We start from the raw sequence: 27259 nt of genomic DNA on the forward strand, positions 1-27259 counted from the left end.
GGAAGGTGGGGGGGTGATGATGTGGCAGGGCCCAGTGAGAGGAGGGGCCAGTGAGGGGAGGTGCCCCTTTGCTTGCTCTATGCCTTCAGCCCACTGCAACGCTAAGTCTATGCCCCTTCTCCTAGCTGTGGGTAGAAATTGTAGGCACAGATCTAAGATCAGCTTATCCTCTCTAAATTCTAACTTTAGCCATAAAGGACGGACTTTACTGCCTTCTGAGTCCTACTCCATGGGGTTATGTCTGAGCGGAGAGCCGAGTCCTACTCCATGGGGTTATGTCTGAGCAGAGAGCCGAGTCCTACTCCATGGGGTTATGTCTGAGCAGAGAGCCGAGTCCTACTCCATGGGGTTATGTCTGAGCAGAGAGCCGAGTCCTACTCCATGGGGTTATGTCTGAGCAGAGAGCCGAGTCCTACTCCATGGGGTTATGTCTGAGCAGAGAGCCGAGTCCTACTCCATGGGGTTATGTCTGAGCAGAGAGCCGAGTCCTACTCCATGGGGTTATGTCTGAGCAGAGAGCCGAGTCCTACTCCATGGGGTTATGTCTGAGCAGAGAGGAAGTCAGTATATACTGTAGATAATCTTTGGTCTGGGTAGCTATAGGCCTACTGTAGCCAATGCTAGGCTGCAGCCTATGTGTTGAATGTCAGTGCTCGATCTAGGCCTGTTTCTATGTGGTTTTCTTTCACGGTTAGGCTAGAAAATGAACTGCATTCCATTGCTGCAGCTGTCCTTGATTGGTAATGCTCATGCTTAGTGGGGAGGTTTTTCAGGTCACCAAACCTGCTTGACCTTGTTAAGTTTCTTGCGCAATATTTGTTTCATTTGTTTCTGTAAGCTATCTTTTAATCTGACTAGCTAAATAGCCTAGTTTGAACCAAACTAGAGAAATACGCAGACATATTTCCCTGCTTAGGCTAGCTGCCAAATGTCAGTCTAGCTCCTAGTCTTGACCTTTTAAATCAAAGTTTATTGGTCACATACAGTTTAGCAGAGGGTATAGATGTTATAGAGGGTAGTAACTGATTCTGCTTGCTATTATTACGTTGCTGCTTCAGTGTGTGTGTGTTATCACCTTTACACAGAAGCCTGGAAAACTTGATAACCAGTGGAACTGTATGAAACTACTGTGATAGTGGGTCAATTATACACTATAGCCACTCTCTATGGACCATGGGTATAGCGGAGACATTGATACTACGTTGCTTGAGGCGACCCACCCTTCATTCACCAAGAAACAGCACAGCTTGTCTCTCACCACCACACCCAACACTCACTCCACCTGCGTTTTCTCTCTGTCTCGAGCTGTCTGTCTGTCTGTCTGCGGTTAAGAGCATTGGGCCAGTAACCGAAAGGTCGCTGGTTTGAATCCCCGAGCCAACTAGGTGAAAAATCTGTTGGTGCCCTTGAGCAAGGCACTGATCTCTTCTCTCCCCTCTGCTCTACCCTCTCATCTCTCCCCTCTGCTCTACCCTCTCTTCTCTCCCCTCTGCTCTCCCCTCTCTTCTCTCCCCTCTGCTCTACCCTCTCTTCTCTCCCCTCTGCTCTCCCCTCTCTTCTCTCCCCTCTCTTCTCTCCCCCCTCTTCTCTCCCCTCTCTTCTCTCCCCTCTGCTCTACCCTCTCTGCTCTACCCTCTCTGCTCTCCCCTCTCTTCTCTCCCTTTCTGTCTCTTTCTTTCTCTGTCCTCTCTCCTGCCAAACAGGTTTTCCCTGACTGTGGGATGACTTCCATAGTGTGTACACAAACACACCATGTCTTCAGAGTGCTTCTGACCTGTGTCAGAGTTGTGTTGACCTTTCAGTCTCTCCGAGAGATCGGCTATGTTTATAATAATTTCATATAATATATGCCGTTTAGAAGACAGTTTTACCCAGCGACTTAGTCATGCGTGCATACATTTTACGTATGGGTGGCCCCAGTGGGAATCGAACCCACTATCCTTGGAGTTGCAAGCGCCATGCTCTACCAACTGAGCCACACAGGACCACGTGATGTTCATGAGGGTTATTTGACTCTGTGTTCCTAGAGAAACAGGAGGACAGAATGGTTGAATGTAAATGTAGTCTGTGTGTCTTGACTGTTACCATGAATAGGCTGTCCAATGCTAGGTCTGGGCCTAGGTTGACCTTTTCTGTTAAGACAAAAGACAACTCAAGTGTTTTTACTCATAACCCCTTTTTGTCTCCTGTTTGACGTCATATTATTTTCATAAGAGCCAGTAAAATATCTCTTACCTTTTACCCTGTAGAACCAATGTGGTGATGAACTACTCTGAGGTGGAGACTAAGGTGAGGGAGGCCACCAACGATGACCCCTGGGGACCTTCAGGACAGCAGATGGCAGAGATTTCCAGGTAGGGGCGCTGTTCACACACACACACCAGTTAGATTGCACAACCTTTTATTCATTATCTGCGATGTCCTACTTCACAGGAAAAATACAGTTATTTGAATTGAATCCTGTTGCCATGTAGCCTAACCTCCACCTCTATCCGTCGCTCCCTCTGTGTCTCTTCCACCCCCCCCCCCCTTCAGATGTACGTTTATGTATGAGCAGTTTCCAGAGGTGATGAACATGCTGTGGATCAGGATGCTCAGGGACAACAAGAAGAACTGGAGAAGGGTCTATAAGGTCAGAGAGGAGCTATAACCTGTCATAAGCATGACAACCTGTCATCATCTAGTAAAAGGCATGAGCTGACGCACACCCAAAGATGTTTGTAGAGGTGCTGACTAACGGAGAGTAAATGGTAGAAAAAGAAAGTCGCTCACTCTATTTATACACTGAGTGTAGAAAACATTAGGAACACCGTCCTAATATTGAGTTACACCCCCTTCCCCCTTTGCCCTCAGAACAGCCTCAATTCGTTGGGGCATGGACTCAACAAGGTGTCGAAAGCGTTCCACAGGGATGCCGGCCCATTTAGACTCCAATGCTTCCCACAGTTGTGTCAAGTTGGTTGGATGTCCTTTGGGTGGTGGACCATTCTTGATACATACACGAAACTGTTGAGTGTGAAAAACCCAGCAGCGTTGCAGTTCTTGACACACTCAAACCGGTGCGCCTGCCACCAACTACCATAGCCCGTTCAAAGGCACTTAAATCTTTTGTCTTGCCCATTCACCCTCTGAATGGCACACATACACAATCCATGTCTCAATTGTCTCAAGGCTTAAAAATCCTTCATTAACCTGTCTCTTCTCCTTCATCTACACTGATTTGAAGTGGATTTAACAGGTGACATCAATAAGGGATCATAGCTTTCACCTGGATTCACCTGGTCAGTCTGTCATGGAAAGAGCAGGTGTTGCTAATGTTTTGTACTCAGTGTATGTCTCCCAACAACTGAATGGGTAAACCTTGGTTAGGTTGGAGCATACAGTGTGTGACTTTCTTTCTGTTTATAACCAAGACATAAGCCATGGCTATTCAACTCCTGACCTCGAGGGCCGAGGTCTGCTCTCCCAGTCTCTGTTGTTGCACCACATCACCAGAAACGGTTCAGAGGTATGACCATGACATCGAGGGGCCATCATAAGAAGTTATGACAATAGTTTTCCATCTCTTCTCCCCCAGTCTATGCTGTTGTTGTCCCACCTCATCAGGAACGGTTCAGAGAGAGTTGTCACCAGCGCCAGAGAACACATCTACGACCTACGATCTCTAGAGAGCTACCACTTCGTAGGCAAGTACTCTCTCTGGCTGACTCTCTGGCTGCTGTCTCTATAGAAATGGAATTCTGATTCAATGGCTGTCTCTCTCTCTCTTGACTGTAGTGTAGAATCCGTGTTAACTGTTAAGGTTTGTTGTCTGTCCTCGGTACACCTCTGTACACCAGTGTGAGAGTTTGTAATGAAATGTTAGTTTAGAACCAGACAAAGGGGCCAGTGTTCAGTCAGTGTTGTAGCATTCAGGAAGAGATGGAGCCCAAAGCACTGCTTAAACCACAACCAGCTACACCACACACTGCTATGCTCCAAAGCAGACAAAGTGAAAAGGTAAATCACTCCCCTCACCACCACAACCACTGTACAACCATTTTTTTATTCACACACTACTGTGGACACTTCTGCATTTTGTCTCCTCAAAACATGTTCTCCCACCTGACGTTCTGAATACACTGATCACCTTCCAACACATTGAAAAGGCATATCTGTTTATAGGGGAATGGAACAACTGCAGATAACCTGTAGCTTTGTTTCTTACCAAAAGCAACAACAGCTGTATTGAGGCATAATCCTAACAGCTTGTCAATAACCTTCATCTCCTCTCTCTCTTCTTCCTCTACCTCTGTGTAGATGAGAACGGTAAGGACCAGGGAGTGAACGTGCGTCAGAAGGTGAAGGAGATGGTGGATCTGATCCAGGATGATGATAGACTGAGAGAGGAGAGGAAGAAGGCAAAGAAGAACAAAGACAAATACATTGGAGTGTCCTCTGACAGTATTGGGGGAGGGTTCAGTAGATACAGTAAGTCCTCTGACAGTATGGGGGAGGGTTCAGTAGATACAGTAAGTCCTCTGACAGTATGGGGGGAGGGTTCAGTAGATACAGTAAGTCCTCTGACAGTATGGGGGAGGGTTCAGTAGATACAGTAAGTCCTCTGACAGTATTGGGGGAGGGTTCAGTAGATACAGTAAGTCCTCTGACAGTATGGGGGAGGGTTCAGTAGATACAGTAAGTCCTCTGACAGTATGGGGGGGAGGGTTCAGTAGATACAGTAAGTCCTCTGACAGTATTGGGGGAGGGTTCAGTAGATACAGTAAGTCCTCTGACAGTATTGGGGGAGGGTTCAGTAGATACAGTAAGTCCTCTGACAGTATGGGGGGAGGGTTCAGTAGATACAGTAAGTCCTCTGACAGTATGGGGGAGGGTTCAGTAGATACAGTAAGTCCTCTGACAGTATTGGGGGAGGGTTCAGTAGATACAGTAAGTCCTCTGACAGTTTTGGGGGAGGGTTCAGTAGATACAGTAAGTCCTCTGACAGTATGGGGGGAGGGTTCAGTAGATACAGTAAGTCCTCTGACAGTATTGGGGGAGGGTTCAGTAGATACAGTAAGTCCTCTGACAGTATTGGGGGAGGGTTCAGTAGATACAGTAAGTCCTCTGACAGTATTGGGGGAGGGTTCAGTAGATACAGTAAGTCCTCTGACAGTATGGGGGGAGGGTTCAGTAGAAACGGTAAGTCCTCTGACAGTATGGGGGGAGGGTTCAGTAGATACAGTAAGTCCTCTGACAGTATGGGGGGAGGGTTCAGTAGATACAGTAAGTCCTCTGACAGTATTGGGGGAGGGTTCAGTAGATACAGTAAGTCCTCTGACAGTTTTGGGGGAGGGTTCAGTAGAAACGGTAAGTCCTCTGACAGTATGGGGGGAGGGTTCAGTAGATACAGTAAGTCCTCTGACAGTATTGGGGGAGGGTTCAGTAGATACAGTAAGTCCTCTGACAGTTTTGGGGGAGGGTTCAGTAGAAACGGTAAGTCCTCTGACAGTATGGGGGGAGGGTTCAGTAGATACAGTAAGTCCTCTGACAGTATTGGGGGAGGGTTCAGTAGATACAGTAAGTCCTCTGACAGTATTGGGGGAGGGTTCAGTAGATACAGTAAGTCCTCTGACAGTATTGGGGGAGGGTTCAGTAGATACAGTAAGTCCTCTGACAGTATGGGGGGAGGGTTCAGTAGATACAGTAAGTCCTCTGACAGTATTGGGGGAGGGTTCAGTAGATACAGTAAGTCCTCTGACAGTATTGGGGGAGGGTTCAGTAGATACAGTAAGTCCTCTGACAGTATTGGGGGAGGGTTCAGTAGATACAGTAAGTCCTCTGACAGTATTGGGGGAGGGTTCAGTAGATACAGTAAGTCCTCTGACAGTATTGGGGGAGGGTTCAGTAGATACAGTAAGTCCTCTGACAGTATTGGGGGAGGGTTCAGTAGATACAGTAAGTCCTCTGACAGTATTGGGGGAGGGTTCAGTAGATACAGTAAGTCCTCTGACAGTATTGGGGGAGGGTTCAGTAGATACAGTAAATCCTCTGACAGTATTGGGGGAGGGTTCAGTAGATACAGTAAGTCCTCTGACAGTATTGGGGGAGGGTTCAGTAGATACAGTAAGTCCTCTGACAGTATTGGGGGAGGGTTCAGTAGATACAGTAAGTCCTCTGACAGTATGGGGGAGGGTTCAGTAGATACAGTAAGTCCTCTGACAGTATGGGGGGAGGGTTCAGTAGATACAGTAAGTCCTCTGACAGTATTGGGGGAGGGTTCAGTAGATACAGTAAGTCCTCTGACAGTATGGGGGGAGGGTTCAGTAGATACAGTAAGTCCTCTGACAGTATGGGGGGAGGGTTCAGTAGATACAGTAAGTCCTCTGACAGTATTGGGGGAGGGTTCAGTAGATACAGTAAGTCCTCTGACAGTATGGGGGGAGGGTTCAGTAGATACAGTAAGTCAATCTAGAACACACAAACACTCACTCACACATAAACAGTGCATTCGGAAAGTATTCAGACCCCTTGACTTTTTCCACATTTTGTTACGTTACAGCCTAATTCTAAAATTGACTAAATTGTTTGTTTTTTCTCATCAGTCTACATGCAATACCCCATAATGACAAAGCAAAAACAGGTTTTTAGAAATGTTTGCAAAAAAACGTAAATATAACATTTACATAAGTATTCAGACCCTTTACTCAGTACTTTGTTGAAGCACCTTTGGCAGCGATTACAGCCTCAAGTCTTCTTGGGTATGACGCTACAAGCTTGACACACCTGTATTTGAGGAGTTTCTCCTATTCTTCTCTGTAGATCCTCTGAAGCTCTGTCAGGTTGGATGGGGAGCGTCGCTGCACAGCAATTTTCTGGTCTTTCCAGAGATATTTGATTGGGTTCATGTTTGGATTCTGGCTGGCCACTCAAGGACATTCAGATGCTTGTCCCAAAGCCACTCCTGCGTTGTCTTGGCTTTGTGCTTAGGGTCGTTGTCCTGTTGGAAGGGGAACCTTCGCCCCCAGTCTGAGGTCCTGAGCACTCTGGAGCAGGTTTTCATTTAGGATCTCTCTGTGCTTTGCTCCATTCGTCTTTCCCTCGATCCCGACTAGTCTCCCAGTCCCTGCCGCTGAAAAACATCCCCACAGCATGATGCTGCCACCACCATGCTTCACCGTAGGGATGGTGCCAGGTTTCCTCCAGACGTGACGCTTGGTATTCAGGCCAAAGAGCTCAATCTTGGTTTAATCAGACCAGAGAATCTTGTTTCTCATTGTCTGAGAGTTCTTTAGGTGCCTTTTGGCAAACTCCAAGCGGGCTGTCATGTGCCTTTTACTGAGGAGTGGCTTCTGTCTGGCCACTCTACCATAAAGGCCTGATTGGTGGAGTGCTGCAGAGATGGTTGTCCTTCTGGAAGGTTCTCCCATCTCCACAGAGGAACTCTGGAGCTCTGTCAGAGTGACCATCGGGTTCTTGGTCACCTCCCTGACCCAAGGCCCTTCTCCCCCGATTACTCAGTTTGGCTGGGCGGCCAGCTCTAGGAAGAGTCTTGGTGGTTCCAAACTTCTTCCATTTAAGAATGATGGAGGCCACTGTGTTCTTGGGGACCTTCAATGCTGCAGAAATGTTTTGGTACCCTTTCCCAGATCTGTGCCTCGACACAATCCTGTCTTGGAGCTCTACGGACAATTCCTTCGACCTCATGGCTTGGTTTTTGCTCTGACATGCACTGTCAACTGTGGGACCTTATATAGACAGGTGTGTGCTTTTTACAGATCATGTCCAATCAATTGAATTTACCACAGGTGGACTCCAATGAAGTTGTAGAAACATCTCAAGGATGATCAATGGAAACAGGATGCACCTGAGCTCAATTTTCGAGTCTCATAGCAAAAGGTCTGAATACTTATGTAAATAAGGTATTTCTGTTATTTATTTTTAATACATTTGTAAAAAAAAATCTAAAAACCTGTTTTCACTTTGTCATTATGGGGTAGTGTGTGTAGATTGATGAGCAAAAAAAATTATTTAATCAATTTTAGAATAAGGCTGTAACAAAATGTGGAAAAAGTCAAGGGGTCTGAATACTTTCCAAAAGCTGTATACATTGGAGTGTCCTCTGATCTTATTGGCCTCTGACACAAACTCACTATTCTCTCGCTCTCTCTCTCTCTTTCTCTCTCTCTCTCTCTCTCGTTCTCTCTCTCCCCTTCGCTCTCTCTGTCTCTCTCTGTCTCTTCTCCCCCCAGCGGGTGATCGGTATGACTCCAGCAGCTCTGGCGGTAACGAGGGAAGCAGCAGACGGAAGTGGGATGAGGACTGGAAGAGAGACCAAGGCCAGTTCCCCTTCAGTGACAAACTGGGGGAGATCAGTGATAAGATCGGCAGCACCATCGACGACACCATCAACAAGTTCAGGAAGCAGAGCAGAGACGACTCACCAGAACGATTCAGGTTAGGAGAGAGACGACTCACCAGAACGATTCAGGTTAGGAGAGAGACGACTCACCAGAACGATTCAAGTTAGGAGAGAGACGACTCACCAGAACGATTCAGGTTAGGAGAGAGACGACTCACCAGACAGATGATTCAGGTTAGGAGAGAGACGACTCACCAGACAGATGATTCAGGTTAGCAGAGAGACTACTCACCAGACGGATGATTCAGGTTAGCAGAGAGACTACTCACCAGACGTATGATTCAGGTTAGGAGAGAGAAGTGTTCCCCTGGGTGAGATTGCGAGAAAGAAAATGGAGCGAGATGGAGAGCAATACTAACTGAGGTACAGGGAGAAGTTAGAGCTACCCTCTGTCCTCATCATATCATATTACAGTATGTTAGATCTACCCTCTGTCCTCATCATATCATATTACAGTATGTTAGAGCTACCCTCTGTCCTCATCATATTACAGTATGTTAGAGCTACCCTCTGTCCTCATCATATCATATTACAGTATGTTAGAGCTACCCTCTGTCCTCATCATATCATATTACAGTATGTTAGAGCTACCCTCTGTCCTCATCATATCATATTACAGTATGTTAGAGCTACCCTCTGTCCTCATCATATTACAGTACGTTAGAGCTACCCTCTGTCCTCATATTATTACGGTATGTTAGAGCTACCCTCTGTCCTCATCATATCATATTACAGTATGTTAGAGCTACCCTCTGTCCTCATCATATCATATTACAGTATGTTAGAGCTACCCTCTGTCCTCATCATATTACAGTATGTTAGAGCTGCCCTCATCATATTACGGTATGTTAGAGCTACCCTCTGTCCTCATCATATCATATTACAGTGTGTTAGAGCTACCCTCTGTCCTCATCATATCATATTACAGTATGTTAGAGCTACCCTCTGTCCTCATATCATATTACAGTATGTTAGAGCTACCCTCTGTCCTCATCTCATCATATTACAGTATGTTAGAGCTACCCTCTGTCCTCATCATATCATATTACAGTGTTAGAGCTACCCTCTGTCCTCATCATATCATATTACGGTATGTTAGAGCTACCCTCTGTCCATATCATATTACAGTATGTTAGAGCTACCCTCTGTCCTCATCATATTAGAGTATGTTAGAGCTGCCCTCTGTCCTCATCATATTACAGTATGTTAGAGCTACCCTCTGTCCTCATCATATTATAGTATGTTAGAGCTACCCTCTGTCCTCATCATATTACAGTATGTTAGAGCTACCCTCTGTCCTCATCATATCATATTACAGTATGTTAGAGCTACCCTCTGTCCTCATCATATCATATTACAGTATGTTAGAGCTACCCTCTGTCCTCATCATATCATATTACAGTGTTAGAGCTGCCCTCTGTCCTCATCATATCATATTACAGTATGTTAGAGCTATCCTCTGTCCTCATCATATCATATTACAGTATGTTAGAGCTACCCTCTGTCCTCATCATATTACGGTATGTTAGAGCTACCGTCTGTCCTCATATCATATTACGGTATGTTAGAGCTACCCTCTGTCCTCATCCTATCATATTACAGTATGTTAGAGCTACCTCCTGTCCTCATCATATCATATTACAGTATGTTAGAGCTACCCTCTGTCCTCATCATATTACAGTATGTTAGAGCTACCCTCTGTCCTCATCATATCATATTACAGTATGTTAGAGCTACCCTCTGTCCTCATCATATTACAGTATGTTAGAGCTACCCTCTGTCCTCATCATATTACAGTATGTTAGAGCTACCCTCTGTCCTCATCATATCATATTACAGTATGTTAGAGCTATCCTCTGTCCTCATCATATCATATTACAGTATGTTAGAGCTACCCTCTGTCCTCATTATATCATATTACAGTATGTTAGAGCTACCCTCTGTCCTCATCATATCATATTACAGTATGTTAGAGCTACCCTCTGTCCTCATCATATTACAGTATGTTAGAGCTACCCTCTTTCCTCATCATATTACAGTATGTTAGAGCTACCCTCTGTCCTCATCATATTACAGTATGTTAGAGCTACCCCCTGTCCTTATCATATCATATTACAGTATGTTAGAGCTACCCTCTGTCCTCATATCATATTACAGTATGTTAGAGCTACCCTCTGTCCTCATATCATATTACAGTATGTTAGAGCTACCCTCTGTCCTCATATCATATTACAGTATGTTAGAGCTACCTCCTGTCCTCATCATATCATATTACAGTATGTTAGAGCTATCCTCTGTCCTCATCATATTACAGAATGTTAGACCTACACTCTGTCCTCATCATATCATATTACAGTATGTTAGAGCTATCCTCTGTCCTCATCATATCATTTTACAGTATGTTAGAGCTATCCTCTGTCCTCATCATATCATATTACAGTATGTTAGAGCTATCTTCTGTCCTCCTCATATCATATTACAGTATGTTAGAGCTATCCTCTGTCCTCATCATATCATATTACAGTATGTTAGAGCTATCCTCTGTCCTCATCATATCATATTACAGTATGTTAGAGCTACCCTCTGTCCTCATCATATCATATTACAGTATGTTAGAGCTACCCTCTGTCCTCATCGTATTACAGTATGTTACAGCTACCCTCTGTCCTCATCATATCATATTACAGTATGTTAGAGCTACCCTCTGTCCTCATCATATTACAGTATGTTAGAGCTACCCTCTGTCCTCATCATATCATATTACAGTATGTTAGAGCTACCCTCTGTCCTCATCATATTACAGTATGTTAGAGCTACCCTCTGTCCTCATCATATTACAGTATGTTAGAGCTACCCTCTGTCCTCATCATATCATATTACAGTATGTTAGAGTTACCCTCTGTCCATATCATATTACAGTATGTTAGAGCTACCGTCTGTCCTCATATCATATTACAGTATGTTAGAGCTACCCTCTGTCCTCATATCATATTACAGTATGTTAGAGCTACCCTCTGTCCTCATCATATCATATTACAGTATGTTAGAGCTACCCTCTGTCCTCATCATATCATATTACAGTATGTTAGAGCTACCCTCTGTCCTCATCATATCATATTACAGTATATTAGAGCTACCCTCTGTCCTCATCATATCATATTACAGTATGTTAGAGCTATCCTCTGTCCTCATCATATCATATTACAGTATGTTAGAGATACCCTCTGTCCTCATCCTATCATATTACAGTATGTTAGAGCTACCTCCTGTCCTCATCATATTACAGTATGTTAGAGCTACCCTCTGTCCTCATCATATTACAGTATGTTAGAGCTACTCTCTGTCCTCATCATATTACAGTATTTTAGAGCTACCCTCTGTCTTCATATCATATTACAGTATGTTAGAGCTACCCTCTGTCCTCATATCATATTACAGTATGTTAGAGCTACCCTCTGTCCTCATCATATTACAGTATGTTAGAGCTACCCTCTGTCCTCATCATATCATATTACAGTATGTTAGAGCTACCCTCTGTCCTCATCATATTACAGTATGTTAGAGCTACCCTCTGTCCTCATCATATCATATTACAGTATTTTAGAGCTACCCTCTGTCCTCGTATCATATTACAGTATGTTAGAGCTACCCTCTGTCCTCATATCATATTACAGTATGTTAGAGCTACCCTCTGTCCTCATCATATCATATTACAGTATGTTAGAGCTACCCTCTGTCCTCATCATATCATATTACAGTATGTTAGAGCTACCCTCTGTCCTCATCATATTACAGTATGTTAGAGCTACCCTCTGTCCTCATCATATCATATTACAGTATTTTAGAGCTACCCTCTGTCCTCATCATATCATATTACAGTATTTTAGAGCTACCCTCTGTCCTCATCATCTTACAGTATGTTAGAGCTACGCTCTGTCTTCATATCATATTACGGTATGTTAGAGCTACCCTCTGTCCTCATCCTATCATATTACGGTATGTTAGAGCTACCTCCTGTCCTCATCATATCATATTACAGTATGTTAGAGCTCCCCTCTGTCCTCATCATATTACAGTATGTTAGAGCTACCCTCTGTCCTCCTCATATCATATTACGGTATGTTAGAGCTACCCTCTGTCCTCATCATATCATATTACAGTATATTAGAGCTATCCTCTGTCCTCATCATATTACAGTATGTTAGAGCTACCCTCTGTCCTCATATCATATTACATTATGTTAGAGCTACCCTCTGTCCTCATCCTATCATATTACGGTATGTTAGAGCTACCTCCTGTCCTCATCATATCATATTACAGTATGTTATAGCTCCCCTCTGTCCTCCTCATATCATATTACAGTATGTTAGAGCTACCCTCTGTCCTCATCATATTACAGTATGTTAGAGCTACCCTCTGTCCTCATCATATCATATTACAGTATGTTAGAGCTACCCTCTGTCCTCATCATATCATATTACAGTATGTTAGAGCTACCCTCTGTCCTCATCATATCATATTACAGTATGTTAGAGCTACCCTCTGTCCTCATCAAATCAAATCAAATTTTATTGGTCACATGCGCCGAATACAACAGGTGCAGACATCACAGTGAAATGCTTACTTACAGCCCTTAACCAACAGTGCATTTATTTTTAACAAAAAAGTAAAAATAAAACAACAACAAAAAAAAGTTTTGAGAAAAAAAAGAGCAGAAGTAAAATAAAATAACAGTAGGGAGGCTATATATACAGGGGGGTACCGTTGCAGAGTCAATGTGCGGGGGCACCGGCTAGTTGAGGTAATATGTACATGTGGGTAGAGTTAAAGTGACTATGCATAAATAATTAACAGAGTAGCAGCAGCGTAAAAAGGATGGGGGTGGGGGGGCAGTGCAAATAGTCCGGGTAGCCATGATTAGCTGTTCAGGAGTCTTATGGCTTGGGTGTAGAAGCTGTTGAGAAGTCTTTTGGACCTAGACTTGGCACTCCGGTACCGCTTGCCGTGCGGTAGCAGAGAGAACAGTCTATGACTAGGGTGGCTGGAGTCTTTTACAATTTTGAGGGCCTTCCTCTGACACCGCCTGGTATAGAGGTCCTGGATGGCAGGAAGCTTGGCCCCAGTGATGTACTGGGCCGTACGCACTACCCTCTGTAGTGCCTTGCGGTCGGAGGCCAAGCAGTTGCCATACCAGGCGGTGATGCAACCAGTCAGGATGCTCTCGATGGTGCAGCTGTAGAATTTTTTGAGGATCTGAGGACCCATGCCACATCTTTTCAGTCTCCTGAGGGGGAATAGGCTATGTCGTGCCCTCTTCACGACTGTCTTGGTGTGTTTGGACCATGATAGTTCGTTGGTGATGTGGACACCAAGGAACTTGAAGCTCTCAACCTGTTCCACTACAGCCCCGTCGATGAGAATGGGGGCATGCTCAGTCCTCTTTTTTTTTCCTGTAGTGCACAATCATCTCCTTCGTCTTGGTCACGTTGAGGGAGAGGTTGTTGTCTTGGCACCACACGGCCAGGTCTCTGACCTCCCTATAGGCTGTCTCATCGTTGTCGGTGATCAGGCCTACCACTGTTGTGTCGTCGGCAAACTTAATGATGGTGTTGGAGTCGTGCCTGGCCATGCAGTCATGGGTGAACAGAGAGTACAGGAGGGGACTGAGCACGCACCCCTGAGGGGTCCCCGTGTTGAGGATCAGTGTGGCAGATGTGTTGTTACCTACCCTTACCACCTGGGGGCAGCCCGTCAGGAAGTCCAGGATCCAGTTGCAGTTGGAGGTGTTTAGTCCCAGGATCCTTAGCTTAGTGATGAGCTTAGAGGGCACTATGGTGTTGAATGCTGAGCTGTAGTCAATGAATAGCATTCTCATGTAGGTGTTCCTCTTGTCCAGGTGGGAAAGGGCAGTGTGGAGTGCAATAGAGATTGCATCATCTGTGGATCTGTTGGGGCGGTATGCAAATTGGAGTGGGTCTAGGGTTTCTGGGATAATGCTGTTGATGTGAGCCATGACCAGCCTTTCAAAGCACTTCATGGCTACAGACGTCAGTGCTACGGGTCGGTAGTCATTTAGGCAGGTTATCTTAGAGTCCTTGGGCACGGGGACTATGGTGGTCTGCTTGAAACATGTTGGTATTACAGACTCAGTCAGGGACATGTTGAAAATGTCAGTGAAGACACTTGCCAGTTGGTCAGCACATGCTCGGAGTACACGTCCTGGTAATCCGTCTGGCCCTGCGGCCTTGTGAATGTTGACCTGCTTAAAAGTCTTACTCACATCGGCTACGGAGAGCGTGATCACATAGTCATCCGGAACAGCTGGTGCTCTCATGCATGCTTCAGTGTTGCTTGCCTCGAAGCGAGCATAGAAGTGGTTTAGCTCGTCTGGTAGGCTTGTCACTGGGCAGCTCACGGCTGTGCTTCCCTTTGTAGTCTGTAATAGTTTTCAAGCCCTGCCACATCCGACGAGCGTCAGAGCCAGTGTAGTACGATTCAATCTTAGTCCTGTATTGACTCTTTGCCTGTTTGATGGTTCGTCGGAGGGCATAGCGGGATTTCTTATAAGCGTCCGGGTTAGAGTCCCGTTCCTTGAAAGCGGCAGCTCTACCCTTTAGCTCAGTGCGGATGTTTCCTGTAATCCATGGCTTCTGGTTGGGGTATGTACGTACGGTCACTGTGGGGACGACATCATTGATGCACTTATTGATGAAGCCAGTGACTGATGTGGTGTACTCCTCAATGCTGTCTGAAGAATCCCGGAACATGTTCCAGTCTGTGCTAGCAAAACAGTCCTGTAGCTTAGCATCTGCGTCATCTGACCACTTTTTTATTAACCGAGTCACTGGTGCTTCCTGCTTTAGTTTTTGCTTATAAGCAGGAATCAGGAGGATAGAGTTATGGTCAGATTTGCCAAATGGAGGGCGAGGGAGAGCTTTGTATGCGTCTCTGTGTGTGGAGTAAAGGTGGTCTAGAGTTTTTTTTCCTCTGGTTGCACATTTAACATGCTGGTAGAAATTAGGTAGAACGGATTTAAGTTTCCCTGCATTAAAGTCCCCGGCCACTAGGAGCGCTGCATCTGGATGAGCGTTTTCCTGTTGATTTATGGCCTTGTACAACTCATTCAGTGCAATCTTAATGCCAGCATTGGTTTGTGGTGGTAAATAGACAGCTATGAAAAATATAGATGAAAACTCTCTTGGTAAATAGTGTGGTCTCAGCTTATCATAAGATACTCTACCTCAGGCGAGCAAAACCTCGAGACTTCCTTAGTATTTGATTTTGTGCACCAGCTGTTGTTTACAAATATACACAGACCGCCACCCCTTGTCTTACTGGAGTCAGCCGTTCTATCCTGCCGATGTAGTCTATAGCCCGCTAGCTGTATGTTATCAATGTCGTCGTTCAGCCACGACTCGGTGAAACATAAGATAATACAGTTTTTAATGTCCCGTTGGTAGGATAACCGTAGTCTTAAATCATCCAATTTATTTTCAAATGATTGAACGTTGGCTAATAGGATTGATGGAAGAGGCAGTTTACTCGCTCGCCGTCGGATCCTTACAAGGCACCCCGATCTACGTCCACGATATCTCTGTCTCTTCCTCACGCGAATGACGGGGATTTGGGCCTTGTCGGGTGTCTGTATGATATCCTTCGCGGCCGCCTCGTTGAAGAAAAAATCTTCGTCCAATACGAGGTGAGTAATCGCTGTCCTGATATCCAGAAGCTCTTTTTGGTTATAAGAGACAATGGCAGAAACATTATGTACAAAATAAATTACAAATAACGCGGAAAAACACACATAATAGTACAATTGGTTAGAGGGCTGTAAAACGGCAGCCATCTTCTCCGGCGCTGTTATCATATAATATTACAGTATGTTAGAGCTACCCTCTGTCCTCATCATATCATATTACAGTATGGTAGGGCTATCCTCTGTCCTCATCATATCATATTACTTTATGTTAAAGCTACCCTCTGTCCTCATCATATCATATTACAGTATGGTAGGGCTATCCTCTGTCCTCATCATATCATATTACAGTTTGTTAGAGCTATCCTCTGTCCTCATCATATTACAGTATGTTAGAGCTACCCTCTGTCCTCATATCATATTACGGTATGTTAGAGCTACCCTCTGTCCTCATCCTATCATATTACGGTATGTTAGAGCTACCTCCTGTCCTCATCATATCATATTACAGTATGTTAGAGCTACCCTCTGTCCTCATCATATCATATTACAGTATGTTAGAGCTACCCTCTGTCCTCATCATATTACAGTATTTAGAGCTACCCTCTGTCCTCATCATATCATATTACAGTATGTTAGAGCTACCCTCTGTCCTCATCATATCATATTACAGTATGTTAGAGCTACCCTCTGTCCTCATATCATATTACGGTATGTTAGAGCTACCCTCTGTCCTCATCATATCATATTACAGTATGGTAGGGCTATCTTCTGTCCTCATCATATCATATTACAGTTTGTTAGAGCTATCCTCTGTCCTCATCATATTACAGTATGTTAGAGCTACCCTCTGTCCTCATATCATATTACTGTATGGTAGGGCTATCCTCTGTCCTCATCATATCAAATTACAGTTTGTTAGAGCTACCCTCTGTCCTCATATCAGATTACGGTATGTTAGACCTACCCTCTGTCCTCATCATATTACAGTATGTTAGAGCTATCCTCTGTCCTCATCATATCATATTACAGTATGTTAGAGCTACCTTCTGTCCTCATATCATATTACAGTATGTTAGAGCTACCCTCTGTCCTCATATTATATTACTGTATGGTAGGGCTATCCTCTGTCCTCATCATATCAAATTACAGTTTGTTAGAGCTACCCTCTGTCCTCATATCAGATTACGGTATGTTAGACCTACCCTCTGTCCTCATCATATTACAGTATGTTAGAGCTATCCTCTGTCCTCATCATATCATATTACAGTATGTTAGAGCTACCTTCTGTCCTCATATCATATTACAGTATGTTAGAGCTACCCTCTGTCCTCATATTATATTACGGTATGTTAGAGATACCCTCTGTCCTCATCATATCATATTACAGTATGTTAGAGCTCCCCTCTGTCCTCCTCATATCATATTACAGTATTTTAGAGCTACCCTCTGTCCTCATATCATATTACGGTATGTTAGACCTACCCTCTGTCCTCATCATATCATATTACAGTATTTTAGAGCTACCCTCTGTCCTCATATCATATTACGGTATGTTAGACCTACCCTCTGTCCTCATCATATCATATTACAGTATTTTAGAGCTACCCTCTGTCCTCATATCATATTACGGTATGTTAGAGCTACCCTCTGTCCTCATCATATCATATTACAGTATGTTAGAGCTATCCTCTATCCTCATCATATCATATTACAGTATGTTAGAGCTACCCTCTGTCCTCATCATATCATATTACAGTATGTTAGAGCTACCCTCTGTCCTCATCATATCATATTACAGTATGTTAGAGCTACCCTCTGTCCTCATCATATCATATTACAGTATGTTAGAGCTATCCTCATCTTATCATATTACAGTATGTTAGAGCTACATCCTTTCCTCATCATATCATATTACAGTATGTTAGAGCTACCCTCTGTCCTCATAATATCATATTACAGTATGTTAGAGCTACCCTCTGTCCTCATATCATATTATGGTATGTTAGAGCTACCCTCTGTCCTCATCATACCATATTACAGTATGTTAGAGCTACCGTCTGTCCTCATCATATCATATTACAGTATGTTAGAGCTACCCTCTGTCCTCATCATATCATATTACAGTATGTTAGAGCTATCCTCTGTCCTCATCATATCATATTACAGTATGTTAGAGCTACCCTCTGTCCTCATATCATATTACGGTATGTTAGAGCTACCCTCTGTCCTCATCATATCATATTACAGTATGGTAGGGCTATCCTCTGTCCTCATCATATCAAATTACAGTTTGTTAGAGCTATCCTCTGTCCTCATCATATTACAGTATGTTAGAGCTACCCTCTGTCCTCATATCATATTACTGTATGGTAGGGCTATCCTCTGTCCTCATCATATCAAATTACAGTTTGTTAGAGCTATCCTCTGTCCTCATCATATTACAGTATGTTAGAGCTACGCTCTGTCCTCATATCATATTACGGTATGTTAGAGCTACCCTCTGTCCTCATCCTATCATATTACGGTATGTTAGAGCTACCTCCTGTCCTCATCATATCATATTACAGTATGTTAGAGCTCCCCTCTGTCATCATCATATTACAGTATGTTAGAGCTACCCTCTGTCCTCCTCATATCATATTACAGTATTTTAGAGCTACCCTCTGTCCTCATATCAGATTACGGTATGTTAGACCTACCCTCTGTCCTCATCATATTACAGTATGTTAGAGCTATCCTCTGTCCTCATCATATCATATTACAGTATGTTAGAGCTACCTTCTGTCCTCATATCATATTACAGTATGTTAGAGCTACCCTCTGTCCTCATATTATATTACGGTATGTTAGAGATACCCTCTGTCCTCATCATATCATATTACAGTATGTTAGAGCTCCCCTCTGTCCTCCTCATATCATATTACAGTATTTTAGAGCTACCCTCTGTCCTCATATCATATTACGGTATGTTAGACCTACCCTCTGTCCTCATCATATCATATTACAGTATTTTAGAGCTACCCTCTGTCCTCATATCATATTACGGTATGTTAGACCTACCCTCTGTCCTCATCATATCATATTACAGTATTTTAGAGCTACCCTCTGTCCTCATATCATATTACGGTATGTTAGAGCTACCCTCTGTCCTCATCATATCATATTACAGTATGTTAGAGCTATCCTCTATCCTCATCATATCATATTACAGTATGTTAGAGCTACCCTCTGTCCTCATCATATCATATTACAGTATGTTAGAGCTACCCTCTGTCCTCATCATATCATATTACAGTATGTTAGAGCTACCCTCTGTCCTCATCATATCATATTACAGTATGTTAGAGATATCCTCATCTTATCATATTACAGTATGTTAGAGCTACATCCTTTCCTCATCATATCATATTACAGTATGTTAGAGCTACCCTCTGTCCTCATAATATCATATTACAGTATTTTAGAGCTACCCTCTGTCCTCATATCATATTATGGTATGTTAGAGCTACCCTCTGTCCTCATCATACCATATTACAGTATGTTAGAGCTACCCTCTGTCCTCATCATATCATATTACAGTATGTTAGAGCTATCCTCTGTCCTCATCATATCATATTACAGTATGTTAGAGCTACCCTCTGTCCTCATCATATCATATTACAGTATGGTAGGGCTATCTTCTGTCCTCATCATATCATATTACAGTTTGTTAGAGCTATCCTCTGTCCTCATCATATTGCAGTATGTTAGAGCTACCCTCTGTCCTCATATCATATTACGGTATGTTAGAGCTACCCTCTGTCCTCATCCTATCATATTACGGTATGTTATAGCTACCTCCTGTCCTCATCATATCATATTACAGTATGTTAGAGCTATCCTCTGTCCTCATCATATCATATTACAGTATGTTAGAGCTACCTTCTGTCCTCATATCATATTACAGTATGTTAGAGCTACCCTCTGTCCTCATATTATATTACTGTATGGTAGGGCTATCCTCTGTCCTCATCATATCAAATTACAGTTTGTTAGAGCTACCCTCTGTCCTCATATCAGATTACGGTATGTTAGACCTACCCTCTGTCCTCATCATATTACAGTATGTTAGAGCTATCCTCTGTCCTCATCATATCATATTACAGTATGTTAGAGCTACCTTCTGTCCTCATATCATATTACAGTATGTTAGAGCTACCCTCTGTCCTCATATTATATTACGGTATGTTAGAGATACCCTCTGTCCTCATCATATCATATTACAGTATGTTAGAGCTCCCCTCTGTCCTCCTCATATCATATTACAGTATTTTAGAGCTACCCTCTGTCCTCATATCATATTACGGTATGTTAGACCTACCCTCTGTCCTCATCATATCATATTACAGTATTTTAGAGCTACCCTCTGTCCTCATATCATATTACGGTATGTTAGACCTACCCTCTGTCCTCATCATATCATATTACAGTATTTTAGAGCTACCCTCTGTCCTCATATCATATTACGGTATGTTAGAGCTACCCTCTGTCCTCATCATATCATATTACAGTATGTTAGAGCTATCCTCTATCCTCATCATATCATATTACAGTATGTTAGAGCTACCCTCTGTCCTCATCATATCATATTACAGTATGTTAGAGCTACCCTCTGTCCTCATCATATCATATTACAGTATGTTAGAGCTACCCTCTGTCCTCATCATATCATATTACAGTATGTTAGAGCTATCCTCATCTTATCATATTACAGTATGTTAGAGCTACATCCTTTCCTCATCATATCATATTACAGTATGTTAGAGCTACCCTCTGTCCTCATAATATCATATTACAGTATTTTAGAGCTACCCTCTGTCCTCATATCATATTATGGTATGTTAGAGCTACCCTCTGTCCTCATCATACCATATTACAGTATGTTAGAGCTACCGTCTGTCCTCATCATATCATATTACAGTATGTTAGAGCTACCCTCTGTCCTCATCATATCATATTACAGTATGTTAGAGCTATCCTCTGTCCTCATCATATCATATTACAGTATGTTAGAGCTACCCTCTGTCCTCATATCATATTACGGTATGTTAGAGCTACCCTCTGTCCTCATCATATCATATTACAGTATGGTAGGGCTATCTTCTGTCCTCATCATATCATATTACAGTTTGTTAGAGCTATCCTCTGTCCTCATCATATTGCAGTATGTTAGAGCTACCCTCTGTCCTCATATCATATTACGGTATGTTAGAGCTACCCTCTGTCCTCATCCTATCATATTACGGTATGTTATAGCTACCTCCTGTCCTCATCATATCATATTACAGTATGTTAGAGCTCCCCTCTGTCCTCCTCATATCATATTACAGTATTTTAGAGCTACCCTCTGTCCTCATATCAGATTACGGTATGTTAGACCTACCCTCTGTCCTCATCATATTACAGTATGTTAGAGTGGTCCTCTGTAGCTCAGGTGGTAGAGCACGGCGCTTGTAACGCCAAGGTAGTGGGTTCGATCCCCGGGACCACCTGTACACAAAAGAATGTATGCACGCATGACTGTAAGTCGCTTTGGATAAAAGCGTCTGCTAAATGGCATATTATTATTATATTAGCTATCCTCTGTCCTCATCATATCATATTACAGTATGTTAGAGCTACCCTCTGTCCTCATCATATCATATTACAGTATGTTAGAGCTACCTTCTGTCCTCATATCATGTTACAGTATGTTAGAGCTACCCTCTGTCCTCATATTATGGTATGTTAGAGCTACCCTCTGTCCTCATCATATCATATTACGGTATGTTAGAGCTACCGTCTGTCCTCATCATATCATATTACAGTATGTTAGAGCTACCCTCTGTCCTCATCATATCATATTACAGTATGTTAGAGCTACACTCTGTCCTCATCATATCATATTACAGTATGTTAGAGCTACCCTCTGTCCTTATCATATTACAGTATGTTAGAGCTACCCTCTGTCCTCATCATATCATATTACAGTATGTTAGAGCTATCCTCTGTCCTCATCATATCATATTACAGTATGTTAGAGCTACCCTTTGTCCTCATATCATATTACGGTATGTTAGAGCTACCCTCTGTCCTCATCATATCATATTACAGTATGGTAGGGCTATCTTCTGTCCTCATCATATCATATTACAGTTTGTTAGAGCTATCCTCTGTCCTCATCATATTGCAGTATGTTAGAGCTACCCTCTGTCCTCATATCATATTACGGTATGTTAGAGCTACCCTCTGTCCTCATCCTATCATATTACGGTATGTTATAGCTACCTCCTGTCCTCATCATATCATATTACAGTATGTTAGAGCTATCCTCTGTCCTCATCATATCATATTACAGTATGTTAGAGCTACCTTCTGTCCTCATATCATATTACAGTATGTTAGAGCTACCCTCTGTCCTCATATTATATTACTGTATGGTAGGGCTATCCTCTGTCCTCATCATATCAAATTACAGTTTGTTAGAGCTACCCTCTGTCCTCATATCAGATTACGGTATGTTAGACCTACCCTCTGTCCTCATCATATTACAGTATGTTAGAGCTATCCTCTGTCCTCATCATATCATATTACAGTATGTTAGAGCTACCTTCTGTCCTCATATCATATTACAGTATGTTAGAGCTACCCTCTGTCCTCATATTATATTACGGTATGTTAGAGATACCCTCTGTCCTCATCATATCATATTACAGTATGTTAGAGCTCCCCTCTGTCCTCCTCATATCATATTACAGTATTTTAGAGCTACCCTCTGTCCTCATATCATATTACGGTATGTTAGACCTACCCTCTGTCCTCATCATATCATATTACAGTATTTTAGAGCTACCCTCTGTCCTCATATCATATTACGGTATGTTAGACCTACCCTCTGTCCTCATCATATCATATTACAGTATTTTAGAGCTACCCTCTGTCCTCATATCATATTACGGTATGTTAGAGCTACCCTCTGTCCTCATCATATCATATTACAGTATGTTAGAGCTATCCTCTATCCTCATCATATCATATTACAGTATGTTAGAGCTACCCTCTGTCCTCATCATATCATATTACAGTATGTTAGAGCTACCCTCTGTCCTCATCATATCATATTACAGTATGTTAGAGCTACCCTCTGTCCTCATCATATCATATTACAGTATGTTAGAGCTATCCTCATCTTATCATATTACAGTATGTTAGAGCTACATCCTTTCCTCATCATATCATATTACAGTATGTTAGAGCTACCCTCTGTCCTCATAATATCATATTACAGTATTTTAGAGCTACCCTCTGTCCTCATATCATATTATGGTATGTTAGAGCTACCCTCTGTCCTCATCATACCATATTACAGTATGTTAGAGCTACCGTCTGTCCTCATCATATCATATTACAGTATGTTAGAGCTACCCTCTGTCCTCATCATATCATATTACAGTATGTTAGAGCTATCCTCTGTCCTCATCATATCATATTACAGTATGTTAGAGCTACCCTCTGTCCTCATATCATATTACGGTATGTTAGAGCTACCCTCTGTCCTCATCATATCATATTACAGTATGGTAGGGCTATCTTCTGTCCTCATCATATCATATTACAGTTTGTTAGAGCTATCCTCTGTCCTCATCATATTGCAGTATGTTAGAGCTACCCTCTGTCCTCATATCATATTACGGTATGTTAGAGCTACCCTCTGTCCTCATCCTATCATATTACGGTATGTTATAGCTACCTCCTGTCCTCATCATATCATATTACAGTATGTTAGAGCTCCCCTCTGTCCTCCTCATATCATATTACAGTATTTTAGAGCTACCCTCTGTCCTCATATCAGATTACGGTATGTTAGACCTACCCTCTGTCCTCATCATATTACAGTATGTTAGAGTGGTCCTCTGTAGCTCAGGTGGTAGAGCACGGCGCTTGTAACGCCAAGGTAGTGGGTTCGATCCCCGGGACCACCCGTACACAAAAGAATGTATGCACGCATGACTGTAAGTCGCTTTGGATAAAAGCGTCTGCTAAATGGCATATTATTATTATATTAGCTATCCTCTGTCCTCATCATATCATATTACAGTATGTTAGAGCTACCCTCTGTCCTCATCATATCATATTACAGTATGTTAGAGCTACCTTCTGTCCTCATATCATGTTACAGTATGTTAGAGCTACCCTCTGTCCTCATATTATGGTATGTTAGAGCTACCCTCTGTCCTCATCATATCATATTACGGTATGTTAGAGCTACCGTCTGTCCTCATCATATCATATTACAGTATGTTAGAGCTACCCTCTGTCCTCATCATATCATATTACAGTATGTTAGAGCTACACTCTGTCCTCATCATATCATATTACAGTATGTTAGAGCTACCCTCTGTCCTCATCATATTACAGTATGTTAGAGCTACCCTCTGTCCTCATCATATCATATTACAGTATGTTAGAGCTACCCTCTGTCCTCATATCATATTACAGTATGTTAGAGCTACCCTCTGTCCTCATCATATCATATTATGGTTTGTTAGAGCTACCCTCTGTCCTCATCATATCATATTACAGTATGTTAGAGCTACCCTCTGTCCTCATCATATCATATTACAGTATTTTAGAGCTACCCTCTGTCCTCATATCATATTATGGTATGTTAGAGCTACCCTCTGTCCTCATCATATCATATTACAGTATGTTAGAACTACCCTCTGTCCTCATCATATCATATTACAGTATGTTAGAGCTACCCTCTGTCCTCATCATATCATATTACAGTATGTTAGAGCTATCCTCTGTCCTCCTCATATCATATTACAGTATTTTAGAGCTATCCTCTGTCCTCATCATATTACAGTATGTTAGATGTACCCTCTGTCCTCATCATATTACGGTATGTTAGAGCTACCCTCTGTCATCATATCATATTACAGTATGTTAGAGCTACCCTCTGTCCTCATCATATCATATTACAGTATGTTAGAGCTACCCTCTGTCCTCATCATATCATATTACAGTATGTTAGAGCTACCCTCTGTCCTCATCATATCATATTACAGTATGTTAGAGCCACCCTCTGTCCTCATCATATTACAGTATGTTAGAGCTACCCTCTGTCCTCATATCATATTACAGTATGTTAGAGCTACCCTCTGTCCTCATCATATCAAATTACAGTATGTTAGAGCTACCCTCTGTCCTCATCATATCAAATTACAGTATGTTAGAGCTACCCTCTGTCCTCATCATATCATATTACAGTATGTTAGAGCTACCCTCTGTCCTCATCATATCATATTACAGTATGTTAGAGCTACCCTCTGTCCTCATCATATCATATTACAGTATGTTAGAGCTACCCTCTGTCCTTATCATATCATATTACAGTATGTTAGAGCCACCCTCTGTCCTCATCATATTACAGTATGTTAGAGCTATCCTCTGTCCTCATCATATTACAGTATGTTAGAGCTACCCTCTGTCCTCATATCATATTACAGTATGTTAGAGCTACCCTCTGTCCTCATCATATCAAATTACAGTATGTTAGAGCTACCCTCTGTCCTCATATCATATTACAGTATGTTAGAGCTACCCTCTGTCCTCATCATATCAAATTACAGTATGTTAGAGCTACCCTCTGTCCTCATCATATCAAATTACAGTATGTTAGAGCTACCCTCTGTCCTCATCATATTACAGTATGTCAACAACCTGATGTTCTGTCATACTTTAGTCACACAATATTTTAATTGAATTATCCCCAAAAGAAAATGTCCTCTTTTTCATCCGGTTTGCGTCCTCTCTGGTCTCCGTAGTGACAACGAGGAGGAGCGAGGTCGCCCGTCGCGGAACGGCCAGTCTGGGAGGTCAGTGTTCAAAGACGAGGAGGAAACCGTGACTACCAAGAGCGTCCAGATCGTCCAGGCAACAGAAACCACAGCAACCAGGAAGAGAGGCGGGGTTCCGTCCAAAACTGTGTCCCTGGGAGCCGCGGCCCACTACACAGGAGACAAGAGCCCCGATACCTCCGCCAAACAGGTGTGTGCCCGTGCGCATTCAGTCCATGCTGGTCCTCTCTAGCTTATTGCTGCCATCTGGTGGTAACAGCGGACAGTGCAGTGTCTCTCCTCTCATCTCTCCTCTCCTTCTCTCCGTTCCAGACTCCGTCCGCAGCAGCACCCCAGCCCTCCAGCAGTGGTCTAGCTGACCTATTGATGGTCGATTCAGGACCCAGCCAGCCTGCAGCAGCCACCGGTAACTACACACACTGAGAGGACATCATGGAGGGTTAGGGGGAGGTAGTGTAGTTACAGGACATCATGGAGGGTTAGGGGGAGGTAGTGTAGTTACAGGACATCATGGAGGGTTAGGGGGAGGTAGTGTAGTTACAGGACATCATGGAGGGTTAGGGGGAGGTAGTGTAGTTACAGGACATCATGGAGGGTTAGGGGGAGGTAGTGTAGTTACAGGACATCATGGAGGGTTAGGGGGAGGTAGTGTAGTTACAGGACATCATGGAGGGTTAGGGGGAGGTAGTGTAGTTACAGGACATCATGGAGGGTTAGGGGGAGGTAGTGTAGTTACAGGACATCATGGAGGGTTAGGGGGAGGTAGTGTAGTTACAGGACATCATGGGGGGTTAGGGGGAGGTAGTGTAGTTACAGGACATCATGGAGGGTTAGGGGGAGGTAGTGTAGTTACAGGACATCATGGAGGGTTAGGGGGAGGTAGTGTAGTTACAGGACATCATGGAGGGTTAGGGGGAGGTAGTGTAGTTACAGGACATCATGGAGGGTTAGGGGGAGGTAGTGTAGTTACAGGACATCACGGAGGGTTAGGGGGAGGTAGTGTAGTTACAGGACATCATGGAGGGTTAGGGGGAGGTAGTGTAGTTACAGGACATCATGGGGGGTTAGGGGGAGGTAGTGTAGTTACAGGACATCATGGAGGGTTAGGGGGAGGTAGTGTAGTTACAGGACATCATGGAGGGTTAGGGGGAGGTAGTGTAGTTACAGGACATCATGGAGGGTTAGGGGGAGGTAGTGTAGTTACAGGACATCATGGGGGTTAGGGGGAGGTAGTGTAGTTACAGGACATCATGGAGGGTTAGGGGGAGGTAGTGTAGT

At 43.2% G+C, this 27259-nt stretch overlaps 1 protein-coding gene across 1 annotated transcript in view; it reads left to right on the forward strand.

The window, feature by feature from the left end:
* Positions 1-27259, forward strand: part of LOC311104912 (clathrin interactor 1-like) — a 34581-nt gene that overhangs the window by 3198 nt on the left and 4124 nt on the right. The window contains exons 2-8 of the mRNA XM_084146887.1: positions 2250-2354; positions 2536-2632; positions 3578-3686; positions 4300-4470; positions 8232-8436; positions 25949-26171; positions 26294-26387. Coding sequence (XP_084003013.1) covers positions 2250-2354; positions 2536-2632; positions 3578-3686; positions 4300-4470; positions 8232-8436; positions 25949-26171; positions 26294-26387 — 1004 coding nt within the window. The remainder of the gene's footprint in view (positions 1-2249; positions 2355-2535; positions 2633-3577; positions 3687-4299; positions 4471-8231; positions 8437-25948; positions 26172-26293; positions 26388-27259) is intronic.

This window comes from Coregonus lavaretus (genome assembly GCF_964263955.1).
Source record: "Coregonus lavaretus genome assembly, chromosome: 29".
Lineage (NCBI taxonomy): Eukaryota > Metazoa > Chordata > Actinopteri > Salmoniformes > Salmonidae > Coregonus > Coregonus lavaretus.